This window comes from Cupressus sempervirens, chromosome 8, assembly GCF_028749045.1.
Source record: "Cupressus sempervirens isolate cs-2001-9-10 chromosome 8, ASM2874904v1, whole genome shotgun sequence".
Classification (NCBI taxonomy): Eukaryota; Viridiplantae; Streptophyta; class Pinopsida; order Cupressales; family Cupressaceae; genus Cupressus; species Cupressus sempervirens.
Window position 1 is genome coordinate 322,091,387 of NC_143125.1, and position 12,842 is coordinate 322,104,228.

At 32.5% G+C, this 12,842-nt stretch overlaps 1 protein-coding gene across 1 annotated transcript; it reads left to right on the forward strand.

Annotated features, from left to right (window-relative positions):
- The first annotated feature begins 2,486 nt into the window (after positions 1-2,486).
- LOC149542672 (aspartyl protease family protein 2-like) lies at positions 2,487-3,949 on the forward strand. The gene has a single exon (XM_089796227.1). The coding sequence runs from the start codon at positions 2,510-2,512 to the stop codon at positions 3,869-3,871; it is 1,362 nt and encodes a 453-aa protein (XP_089652353.1). The 5' UTR covers positions 2,487-2,509; the 3' UTR covers positions 3,872-3,949.
- Positions 3,950-12,842: the final 8,893 nt, after the last annotated feature.

Sequence of the window (12,842 nt, forward strand, 5' to 3'; positions counted from 1 at the left end):
ATAGGAGAATCAAAATAACATATAATCCTTCTCCATATAAGTTAATAATCTTTCTAAATAAAATAAAAATTGTTAGGGTCCCTATCAACTTATTAGAATGTTTTCCTGTATATATGGAGAAAATGAACAAAATACTACCATCATCTCCTACCAATGCAACAAATTCCTTATTATTGAAGAATCACCTTGGAAGACCCATCAACATTAACTTTTAGAACTCTCTCAGGAGTGAAGATCCAATTACCTTCTCTATGAAACATTTTTTAGTCTATATTGATATCCTTTTGAAAGGGAAATCCATGCAATTTCCATCTAAATTTAGATAATCTCCATAGCCAACCCACTACCATCTATAGGTGGAGTCATGCCACACTTTTCTAAAATAGTTTTTTCAATTCTATGTTAATATTTCTTTAGATGATAAAATTAATGACTTATGAACCTTGAATGAGTCCCTAGTTCCTTTCTGGCCATAAAAAAAAAAGCACATGATAAAGGTCGGGTGAAGAATCTAAGTAACTTGAAGAAAAGTGACCTTAGCTCGAGAAGAACCCAAAATTTCTCAAATTGAAATAAAGAGGTGGAATGAATAAAAAAATGATTCCATGAGCCCCACCATAGGCTCTAAATCTCCCTCAAATAAGTATAGAGGACGAAAATGTGAGAACCATTTTATTTACTTTTTTTATATAAAGAACATAGATTGAAGGACCTAGGAAACATCCCTTGCACAAATCCTCCCAAGTAATGTATCTATTCTGAGTAACTAGCCAAAAAGAAAAGTTGCACTGAAAAGAGAATTTATTCTAAACCTTCTTCTAATGGGGCACATGTTACTCACAATTCAAGTTAATATCCAGAGCTAGGTAATCAAAAGCGATAAAAACCTCCCTATCATATTTTGATCCTATGCCAAAAGATTTGTACTTTCAATGAAGTGTACCAACTAGTTCCTATCAATTCTCGTCATTACCCATATTAGTCTATTTATGAGAATCTTTCTTGAAAGTGACTTCTTTACATGGCAATTTTCATGGTCACATATTGGATTAGTGTGAATGTCATGATCAACTATAGTTCTTTCTTAGTCAATTCATCTTGATTAATATGGGAGCTTGGTGTGAATTTGTTAGAATCTTCTCTTGACATAGTTTTACTTCCTTCTTAGATAAGAAATATACACTCTTATTTTCTTTTATATTTATGTATCAACCAGGTGTTTGGTATATATTTCTAGTGTAAACATTTAATAATATGCTTGAACTAGTGAGATATAATTTGACCTTATGATGCTTAAGAAAACACTTATGTATTTAACTTAATGTATTCATTAAAAAGGAGAATAAGTAATACCATTATAAGTAAAAAGATAATTTCAAAAAGTAGGAAAAGAGATTTTTAAATTCGGTATAGAACAAAGCCCTTGATCACAACCACATATGAACCTTGAAAGAAATTTTTTTTTAAGAAAGGAAGATATGTTTTCTTTCTACAATGATGATTTTTATACACATGATAATTTAGAGGTGAATTAAATATTTTCACAAAATAAAAATAATTTAGATAAATTAGATGATAAAAATAGCTATCCCAACCATCAAATACAACTAAATTTGTAAGGTGTACATTTTGTCATCTATAGTCACATTGAATTGTAATCATTAAAATCATTGTCCACATGTCACCACTTAATTAATGAAATAATTTAATTTAATAATTTATAGAATGTATATGTATATATATGTATATATACATATATACTATATATGCATGTATATATATACATACATATATATACATATACATATACATATATACATTTACACACACACGTGTGTGTGTGTGTGTGTGTGCACGTATGCACGCGCACGAGGAGGAAATGAGGGATTCAAACTAAATTATAGGTAGGCTTTGAGCTATGAAGTCTATCAACAACTAGATGACATAGCTCAACAAACTTCAATGGAACTTATGAGACAATCAATTGTATGATAGAAATGTTATTATCGAAGAGAAAAATAAACATTAAAGTTAATCAAGATGTAATAATCAATATTCAATACAATTAAAACATAATTTTAAAAAATAAATCTATTATTTTGTAAGAAGAAAAAAAAGTAACAAATAAAGTTTATGTGTTATAGTTTTATTAGAAATCTTGTTTTTTTTTCTAAATATTCAAATCTTAATTGTAATTTCGATCAGAATCTCTACATCTTACCATTATTACTAATAATTGTAGTCTAAACAGAAAAGTGATGGAGAAAGAGAAGAAATGTGAGAAATCCAATTTATGTGAATGCTAGAGTTTAGCAAGGAATCTTAGAGCGCGATATTGAGCAGAAAGGCTCAAATGTTCAAGTCAAGTCATGAAACCTGGAAGTATAAAACAAATCCTCGTCGCCATCAAATACTACCCAATTCCGTCTCCCACCTTTATATCAATCACTACTTCGTTTCCTCTTCCCAAATCAATCATCTCTCTCTGTATTTGCTTCTCTGGTCAGAGATGACAACAATTCGTCTTTTACTTGTTCTGCTACTGTGCTCGGGCATAGCCCAGAGCAGCAAGCTCGTACAAGTAAGCCCCTTAATTTTCAGTCCCCAGGAGACTCAGGAGGACGGAGAGTGCTCTACAGCTAAGCCGGTCAAATCGAGCACAGGCATTCCTCTGATGCACGTCCAAGCCCACTGCTCTCCTTTCCGCAACAAGAATTCCACGTGGCTGAGCGCAATGCTGGAGTCAATCAAAGGCGACGATGGGCGCTATCAAGCAATAACTCAAGGAGCGGTACGCTTTTCAACGCAAGAGGACGCCGACGTTCCGTTGGCTGTAAAGAGCGGAAACTACATAATCAATCTCGGCTTCGGTACTCCCCCGCAGAGCTTCTACACATTGGTCGACACAGGCAGTGACATCTCCTGGATTCCCTGCGCCGCCTGCACCGATTGCACTGGTGACGTGTTCGACCCCTCCAAGTCACCCACCTTCAAATACCTCTCTTGCTCTTCCGATACGTGTCAGGTACTCCGCAGCAGCCCAAACTGCGGGGATTACAACTGCACCTACACGCAGACCTACGGCGACGGCTCACGGGTCACCCAGGATATCTCCACCGATACGCTGGCCGTGGCTTCGCAAACGATGCCGGATTTTATTTTCGGCTGCTCGGAATCTCGGACGGGACTTATCACCTCGGCGCCCGGTTTGGTCGGATTTGGGAGGGGGTCGATCTCGTTTATTTCGCAGACGGCCAATCTGTTCGAGAAAACCTTCTCTTATTGCATCCCCTCTTCTACGTCCACGGGCTGCCTTGAACTCGGCAAGTCGGCCCTCTCATCCTCCAGTGGGATGCAGTTTACGCCCCTCTTGACGAGCTCTGCCCATCCTTCCTTCTATTACGTTGCCTTGATCGCTGTCTCCGTTGGCGACGGTCGTGTGTCGGTGCCCACGATGGACGATTCGAGGGGGGGAGGGACAATTATAGACTCGGAAACCTTCACTTGCCTGGCGGAGCCCGCATACGGTTCTGTGAGAGACTCTTTTGTTCGCCAATTCTCCAATGTCACTCCAGCTCCGCGGTACTCGATATTCGATGCGTGCTTCAACATTCCTTCCCAAGGAATCGCGGTGCCGCAGATCACGTTGTATTTTGATAACAATGTGGACGTGCCTCTTCCCGCTCCTAATTACTTGTTTCCCGCAAACGAGGAGGGGTCGGTGGCATCCCTGGCTTTCGCTCCACCTCCCACCTCCTCCGATTCGGGATTTTCCATTTTTGGGAGTTATCAGCAGCGCAACTTCCGAGTGGTCTATGACATTGCTGCTTCTCGACTTGGAATCGTTCCTGACGCCTGTAAAGCTTGTTAGATCACGAGGTTACATCCGTAACTAAGGCTGCGGTTTTCTTAATAAACTATTATTATTATTATTATTTCAATGTTGCCAGTGCTTATTAGTCCCTTAAGGCAGGGTACTAATGTTTTCGGTACAAATTACATCAAGGTTTATAATCTCATGTTTCAAAATGTAAATATTAAATAATTATTTTTTGTCTTTAAAATCCTAATTTCCTATTGGTCGGATGCTTTTTCGGTAGGGGTAATTTTCAAAAAAAATTGTGAAAAAGCAGACGAAATTAAGAAGCCGATAAGCATTGCTTTATTTGCATTAATTATGCAGTAGAACTATCAAAGGGCAAGATTCTGGACTGTTCCAATAGCCTCTCATTAACGGCGGTTCCATAGTTTGAACCTGAGACCTTGGAAACTACGGAAATTGACGGGAAAAATTTAGATATGTTAGTAACCAGATGAATTTCTTACAGACAATACCCAAGAAATTTGAGCTTTGTTCAAGCAGAAAAACAACGATGTTTTATGGCAAACGAGAGGGGTGTCAGTTTAAAGAGATTAGAATTTTCACTTTTATTTGGTGCGAACACGTTTCATTACTCCCTGGCTGCATTTCCTTACACTTATCTGGTAGTGCAAATATGTGCACCACGTGGCTAGATCGACATGTGGAGGTTTTTAGTCTGTTTTTTTTTTTCATACTGAATTACCTGCCAATTTTATGTTTAGGCCAAAGCCTTTCTGATTTTAACATACACTTTCTTGTGGGTTGCAATGGAATCTCTCAATAAATGTTTATGACGGTTGGGTTATTTTAATGTTCAAGAAAAATATTTATTGTCAATTTTTTTATAGATAAATAATTTAATAACAAAAATTAAGTTTAAATAATTTGTCAATATAATTTGTAATATATTAAATATAAAAATTAAATTAAAAGTAAACATTTAATATTCTAATCTAGAAAAGAATATCATTTGAAATTGTGATACAAAACATAAATTGATAAAAATAAATTAATCAAAGGTCAAGCCCTGATAGTTGGATCATTTTAGAAAAATATTGATTGTAAATTTTTAGATATGAATAATTTAATAAAAACAAGAGTTGAAAAAGCTAGAGTCCATGCCTTTTATTATAAAGGAAGAGTAGAATCCCTCTATAATTTAAGTGTGGAGACTAAACAAGAAAAGGTAGGGTAGAAACATAGCTAAAATAATACAACTATTTACATAAATAATCATTATATAAAATATATTTCTCAATATGCACTATACCACTAAAATAATATTACAAAATATTATTTAATAAGCATCAACTAATTGTACACTTATTTATACTTTTATGTGTTCTCCAAAATTTTGAGCTTTTTTGTGGTACAACAAATAATTTAATGCTGAAGGAAACTTTATTATTAAGTATCCTTGAGTTGGAGCAAGATTGAGATGGGAGATCTTGGTAAAGAAGGGATAGTTCATAATGTTCCATTTATTGTTGTCGATGAGATTTGTTCTTGTGAATCTTTATTATTTAGTGTTAATTAATATTTTGAAACAATCAACTTAAAAAATAAATCAAATGCCAGTAATTATATCTTAATGACTTCTCTATTACTACAACATAACTATCCCCAAACAAAATCATTTTTTCATCAATGAAAATGTAATAAAATAATTAATGCCTTCACATTCTAATTATTTTACTATAAGACGTATTAATTATTTGACTACTTTCTATTATCACTAATTTATTATAATTCACATAGACTTCTTCTTGGAGGTGTTTGTTAACATTGCAAATTTAATTAACATAAATGCAGACATAAACTAATTCCCACATATAGCTACAAAACCACAAACCTCGTTGTACGGTAGGCCCTCCTTTGCTCTCCCCATAGAAGGCAAGGACTAAAGCTCAATCAGAGCTCTTGTTACATAATAGAGTTTTTTGTTCTAATTGTTTTAGAGTTATGGTAGTAACATTTCATATCAATCTATTTAAGGTAAATCATTCCAATTTTATAAGATTGGTAATATTGCAGTTGTAAGTTTGATCTAAAATATGATGTATATTTGTAAGTTTGTTTAATTTTGATGTGTATATTTAAATTAAGTTTGGTTCTTATAATAAATTTGTAATTGATTAATCAATTTTAAATTTAATATTTCGACAATTTTGTAATAATGAGAATTGTCATAATTTCCATTTCTCATTAATATATAAATTTTTTTTCATTAATATACAAATTTCAAAATGTACAAATAATTTCAAAGAAATGTAGTGAAGTTGATACAGTTAAAAAGATAATATGATATATTTAAATTTTTATTATATGAATTTAGTTATAAAGTTATGTTCACTATAGTCTAGCTTCCTACAAGTAATGCTTGTTAGTTATAAAATTGGAATTTTTTATTGAATTTTATTTCTTTTAATTATACTTAATGATAGATCTCAATGAAGTAATACTATGACAAAGAGGCTACATAAAGATTAAAAATGAACTGGATGATAGAGGAAGAAAGAATGTCATAAAATATGTTAATTATGTTCTGGTAGACCATAAATGAGTTTGAACTGTTGTATAATTTAACTTTTATTTTAAGTTAAATAATTTATTTTCTAATTTTAATTTGATGGTTTGTTATCATTAAAAATTAGAGTATTCTAGTTAGAAACATAAATAGTCATGAGGAATTTAGGTGTTTTCTTGAATCCCTCTAGTATATCCAAAATTAGTCTATTTCAAAATAAATATGATTACACAAGAATGACATTTATCTAAAAATTAAGCTATGATTATTTGTATATGTGTATGTGTGAAAAGAATCCTAAATAAATTTATATTAAATAATAAATTTGTAACCATTAAAAATTATGTAATATTTTTACCGTAACAAATGATTTTATTTTCATGTTCTTTTTATTTTAAGTTATTATGAAATTAAAATTATTTTTATTTACAATTCTCAAACAGAATAGAGACTTTCTAGTTTTATTAGCTAAATTTAAGCTCCAGGACAATCTCTTATTCCAAACTATCTTATCTTTAATGAGTTAATATTTGGCTCTGAGATTGTATGGACGCGAATGGTCAAGCGGGGGGATACTATACATTAGGATAGAATTTGGAATGCTAATAGAAATGACAATTGAATTGCACATATAAGGAACACCAGTTATTTTATTGCACATATAAGAATTCTACTTATTTTAAGCAATGATCAAATTATAATTATTTTTCTAAACTATATACTCAAATAGCCAATTTTTGTAAATGTATTATTCCTTCAGATTAAGGTCATTTTTTTGTGTGGAAATAGCCCTAAGAACTTTTAATTATTCCTAGCTTATCAAATTCTAAATTTAATTTGACACCCAAAAACATTAACAAACTAATATTTTCGTCAAGATTGTATGGCTGTGAAGGGTCGCAAATGGCCGAAAATGGTGGAATAATTAGGGGTTTTTATTTAGCGAAGATGTTTCTTCGCTGCCATGTGATTGACAATAATGCTCTCCCATTTGCGTGTATAACTTACACAGCCACCCGAAAACACTCGAATCTTGAAAGCCAAGTCCGTCGTAGTTTGTGTAGAATGGAAATTTAAAATAAAAACATCGTCTCCATCAGAGACCTTTTCAACTCACTCCTCCACGCACTAATCTATATTTCATATCCTTCATTCATTCATTTGTTTACTCTTCATGACAATCATCATCCACCTGTCATAAACAACTCTTGAACCTTTCCCTGTTTTGTTACTTGGCTGGGGTACAGCTCAAGGTGAAACAAGTTTGTACGAGAAACTCCCTCATTATAATGTGAAGTTTCCTTGTAAGGTATGAAAAGAATAAGCAACTTAAAATCTTCCAAGCATTAATCAATAAATAAATGAAACATTGAATCATTCATTTGGAACATATTTAGATTTAATGATATATGGAGAAAGTAATAAGTTTATATAGGGAATAAAAGAATTAGAAATCAAATGTAAAGTTCTAGAATAAGCTTGGAGCTACTTTTGGTCGGCCTTAATCTTCTATTATATGGATGCTAGTCTAGTTTTTCCATATTCTATAGGCCTAGCTTCATACGTGACGATTATTTTTCACCATTTTGAGAGAACTTTAATTCCCATGGGCTCAACATCTCTTTTTCTTGGTTTTGAGGCTGTAGCTCTCTTTAGTGTTGTGCAAGATGGTGTTTATATTATGGTGGACGGTCCTAATATTTTAAAGTACTAAAACTATTTTATCTACTAGCTTTTATATATATATATATATATATAATAAGTCAAGAGATATCTTTCTGAGGCGCCTTTTGCACATAGAGAATTAAAAAATAGGCACCTCGAGAAGGATATTTCTTGGATTATTTTATATATAAAATATATATAAGCTAGTAGTAGTCAAGATGCAAAATGAAAGACATTATTTTTGTTATTCTACAAGAGTAAATTATAGTTATTAAAAATATGATATTTTATATGTTCACTTCAAAAATATATTTAATACAATAGATTCCCTTTGAAAATAATTTTTTTTTAGTACCACATGTATGATAATTAATCAAATTAAAATATTCATTAAGTAATTAAAATTAAATTTAGAATGGAAATTAGAGTCTCTTTCTCCATGTTTATCTGTTCAATGCCCTAATTATTATTTTTCTCTCTACCTCATCAGTCTCCCCATCTCCACTCTCTCTCTCTCTCTCTCCACTTACTACACCTTTCTCCCAAATCCATCCACCTCTCACTATTTGTTCCCCTAATTCATTATATCTCTACCCCCTCTCTCTACCCCTGTCCCTCTCTTCCTCTCCCTCTCCCTCTTTCTTTTTTCTCCCCTCTTCTTCCCCCATCATTATGTCCATCTATCCCCTACCCTAATTACTCTCTCTCTCTCTCTCTCTCTCTCTCTCTCTCTCTCTCTCTCCATGTCTATCTATTCAATGCCCTAATTATTATTTTTCTCTCTACCTCATTGGTCTCCCCCCCCCCCCTCTCTCTCTCTCTCTTCGTTCCCCTTCATCATGTCCATTTACGCCCACCCTAATTATTATCTTTATCTGTCAGACCATTCCCATTGTCTCTCTAAAATATTGTTCCCCTTCTCCCTATTTCCATCTCCCTCCCCCTCTAACTATTCATTTCCCATATTTATCGTATATATCTTTACCTTCTTTTTCCTCCTCTCTTCATTCCCCCATCATCACGTGCATCTATCACATGCCCTAATTATTATCTTTATCTCTCTACCTAATACATCTTGGGCCATCCTCATTCTCTCTCTAAAACCTTGCTTCCCATCTCCCTTCTTCCAACTTGCTCCCCCTCTAACTATCACTTCCCTTTATTTATCATATATATCTTTACCTCATCTCTCTCTCTCTCTCTCTCTCTCTCTCTCTCTCTCTCTCTCTCTCTCCCCCTTATTATCACCACCTATTTTGGACACTAGTTATCCTCTTTATCTGAACTCCCCCTTCCCCCTTTTCAATCTCCCTCCTCTAACCATGTCTTCCCCCTAATCTCTCTCTCTCTCTCTCTCTCTCTCTCTCTCTCTCACACACACACACACACACACACACACACACACACACACACACACACACACCAGTACAATACATAATGCATATGTTTTGAATTTATTTATAGAAATTGATTCTATTTGTAAACTCAAACTTGATTTCAAAGCTTTGTTATAACTTTTATTTTCATCTTCCCAAATATATCACAACAAAGAAAACCTCACCCAATTAGAAAAATTAATATTTCAAATTGAATTAAAGTTTAGATCCTTGCAAGCTTCTTATATGTAGTAACTTTTAAAAATGATACAATTCATACTCTAGTAAGCTTGAATAAGTTATGGTAAGCAAAAAATACTCTCATTTTATTTTTTTTGTTCTTTATTCTTAATTATGTTATAGAGAGAAATATTTATGAGACAAAATGAATTCGGTTAAATTCCCAATTTATATAAATTTTCCATACATCCATAAAAAAAGACCATTCAATAATAATACCATGAAAAACTCAATTAGCCAGAACATGCAGTATCATTTAAACATCAGAATGAAGACTAATGGTTCATATCTAAAATCTAAACAACAATTTATCTATAAATGAATGCTTCTACTGTAGAAAGCGTCACGACTTAATAACCCTACTCTAGGTAATACAATCACATGCTCTCAATCACTTATACATTTTTTTTTGTCTTGTTTATCCCTAGATTTCTAGATTGATCTGGCTAATCACCTTCACAACATATTTCACATATAATTTCTTTACAAAGATAAGTCTTCCATTGATTTGGAGCCAATTTCATCAGGCTCATTTTTGTTTACATTTTGGGTCATCTTTAAGGTTCCTTTAATGTCCAAAGAATCCTTTGATCATTTCCATCACTTTTCCCTCGAAGATGTCAGTTATCATACCATTACAAATATCTTTCAAATTTCACATCAAGAAAACTAAAAGAAATTGACTTTTATTTTCATCTTCCCTGGTTGTTTCCTTCAAATTATTTATTTGTTCAAACTCCTCCCAAAAATTGGAATGATTTTTACCATTTTCTCTGATATTGTCCCTTCACTCATCAAATACAACCCAAACTCTTCTATATTGTAACTCATCAATTCCTTTGGTGACATTGATATCCCTTGTTTCTTCCCATCAGGATTCCATCAGATGCCAAGGATGAGTAAATTAGCTAAATGTGATCAATTTCCTTCCACATATCATTATTAACTTTGCAAAATTTCTATTTCAAAATATACTCTAATTGAAAAAAATCATCCACAATAATAATAATACAAAAGGATTTATCTAATTGAGAAAGAAAATGAAAGCCTCTTGGCTTAATCAGTTGTACAAAGAAGACATGAATATATCATTTGAAAGATCAAACAATCTTTGTATATCAAATGAATGCTTTTAACTCCACTTTCCTACAAATTTCTTGGAAAATGAATTAACAAAATTTGGAACTGCTAAGTGCCTTAGCTTTTGCATTTACTTCAATGTCTTGCTGAGTGCCTTAGGTTTTTCTCAAAAAGGAAATAGTTATTGAGGAACAAATGTGTATGAATACCAATCAAATCAAGTACACAGAAAATGCGATATCCAAAACAACTATGTGAAAGGTACTTTCAATTTCATGGCCTAGCTTTTGCATCTATCATTTGAAAGATCCTCAAGGTATTGCAAATGATGATATATACTTCCGACCAAAATTATGAAAGATTAATTAAAAGATTAAAAGATATCCTGTAACCAAAATCTACTAGGATGATGCAAGAAAAAATATCTCCTAGATTTGACTCCCATCATGGAGGTGAAGGAAAAGTTCCAAAATGATATCCTTCTCTATATCATACTCAGCAAGTGTCTACCCATCTCCTAGTCTTCCAATCTTTCGAGCAACATACAGTTTCTGGTCAATTGTAGGAATTTCCTCTTTCTCCTCAATTTCATACATGACATTGTCAATTGTATGCCAAATTTTAACTTCAAGAGCAATGATATTTCCTGTTAAGGTCTTTATAGAAATTTACATAACACTACAAGGGTGAGGCATGAATTTCTTCACAATATTGTAACCTGCTAGAGTCCTTTCATCCTACAATTCTTCTCTAGTATAGATTAAAATATGTTTTTCTGGAGGAATCCCTTCCTTATCTTGAATCTTGACCTTTACAGTTGCTATTATGTCTGAGCTCTCAATTGCAAGTTTGAAGATCTTCCCACTCGAATGCTTAACAAATATCCACATTCCACTATAGAGCTTAAGGACAAGGAATAGATTAGATTCCCTCTAAATGTTGTAATGAGAAATTGTCCTTAGATCAAGAAATTATTGGCAAAACAAACTTTTCTTATGTGAAATTCAGAGAAATTTAGATAATTCATTTAATTGAGATGATTTGTAATGCCTTGGTCAAATTCAGAATTTGATTTACATTATATATTCCCATTAGAAACCATTACTAAATTACCGTTGCAATTTGTATCATTGAAGAAAGATGTAATATCATTTGTGACTATACCGCTTCTGTTAAGACATTATTATTTAATCTTGTGAATCATCTTCACCTTAAAATAAAATTTAAAATTATTCATTACCTATCAAATTTTATTAAAATAGCCAAATATTTAGTTTGATGAATGCTTCCATTGTAGAAAGCCTCTTGGTTAATTAGTCATACCCTTCTTTGGTATTTACATCATTTGAATATAGATATATATTTCGAGAGTATTTTTTTCAAGTGCATCTATTTGTATCAAATTGTAAGATTTAAATTAGAATTAGGTTTGACATGTACATATGTGTGTGTGTGTGTGTGTGTGTGTGTGTGTGTGTGTGTGTGTGTGTGTGTGTGTGTGTGTGTGCAGACATATACATATACATATATGTATGTATATATGTATATGTATTTATACAAACACACACGCACACACACACACACATTCTAATAGTAATTGTGATACAACATAAAAGATAATAGATGAATTTAAGTACTACATTATATCAAGGTTGGGATTAGTGTGTAATGACCACCCATAGTTTATTTTTCCATTATATTTAACAAACACTTTTATGCCTATTTCATGGATGTGTTAGTTTCAAGAATATTATTTCATAATTTATACTGGAGATATATCAACGATGATTACTTAGTTGACTATATTTCATGTGTTATTTAATGATTATGGTTAGTAGTGCATTAATGATGCTTTAATGATTTGTAGTTGATAAATTTGATTTCTTATAGCAATTTTAGATGATGCTTTAATGATGATTACTTCATATTCATAATGATGCATTATTTTATCTGAGCATTTGATATTTAACTTATAATTATTATGGTATTTACCCCATACTTTCATGTGTATGGTGCATGTGTCTATTTTATCTTTTGTTTGTTGTGTTTGATGTGGTTAAGGAAGGGAGTCATAGTCACCTGCTAGTTAGGA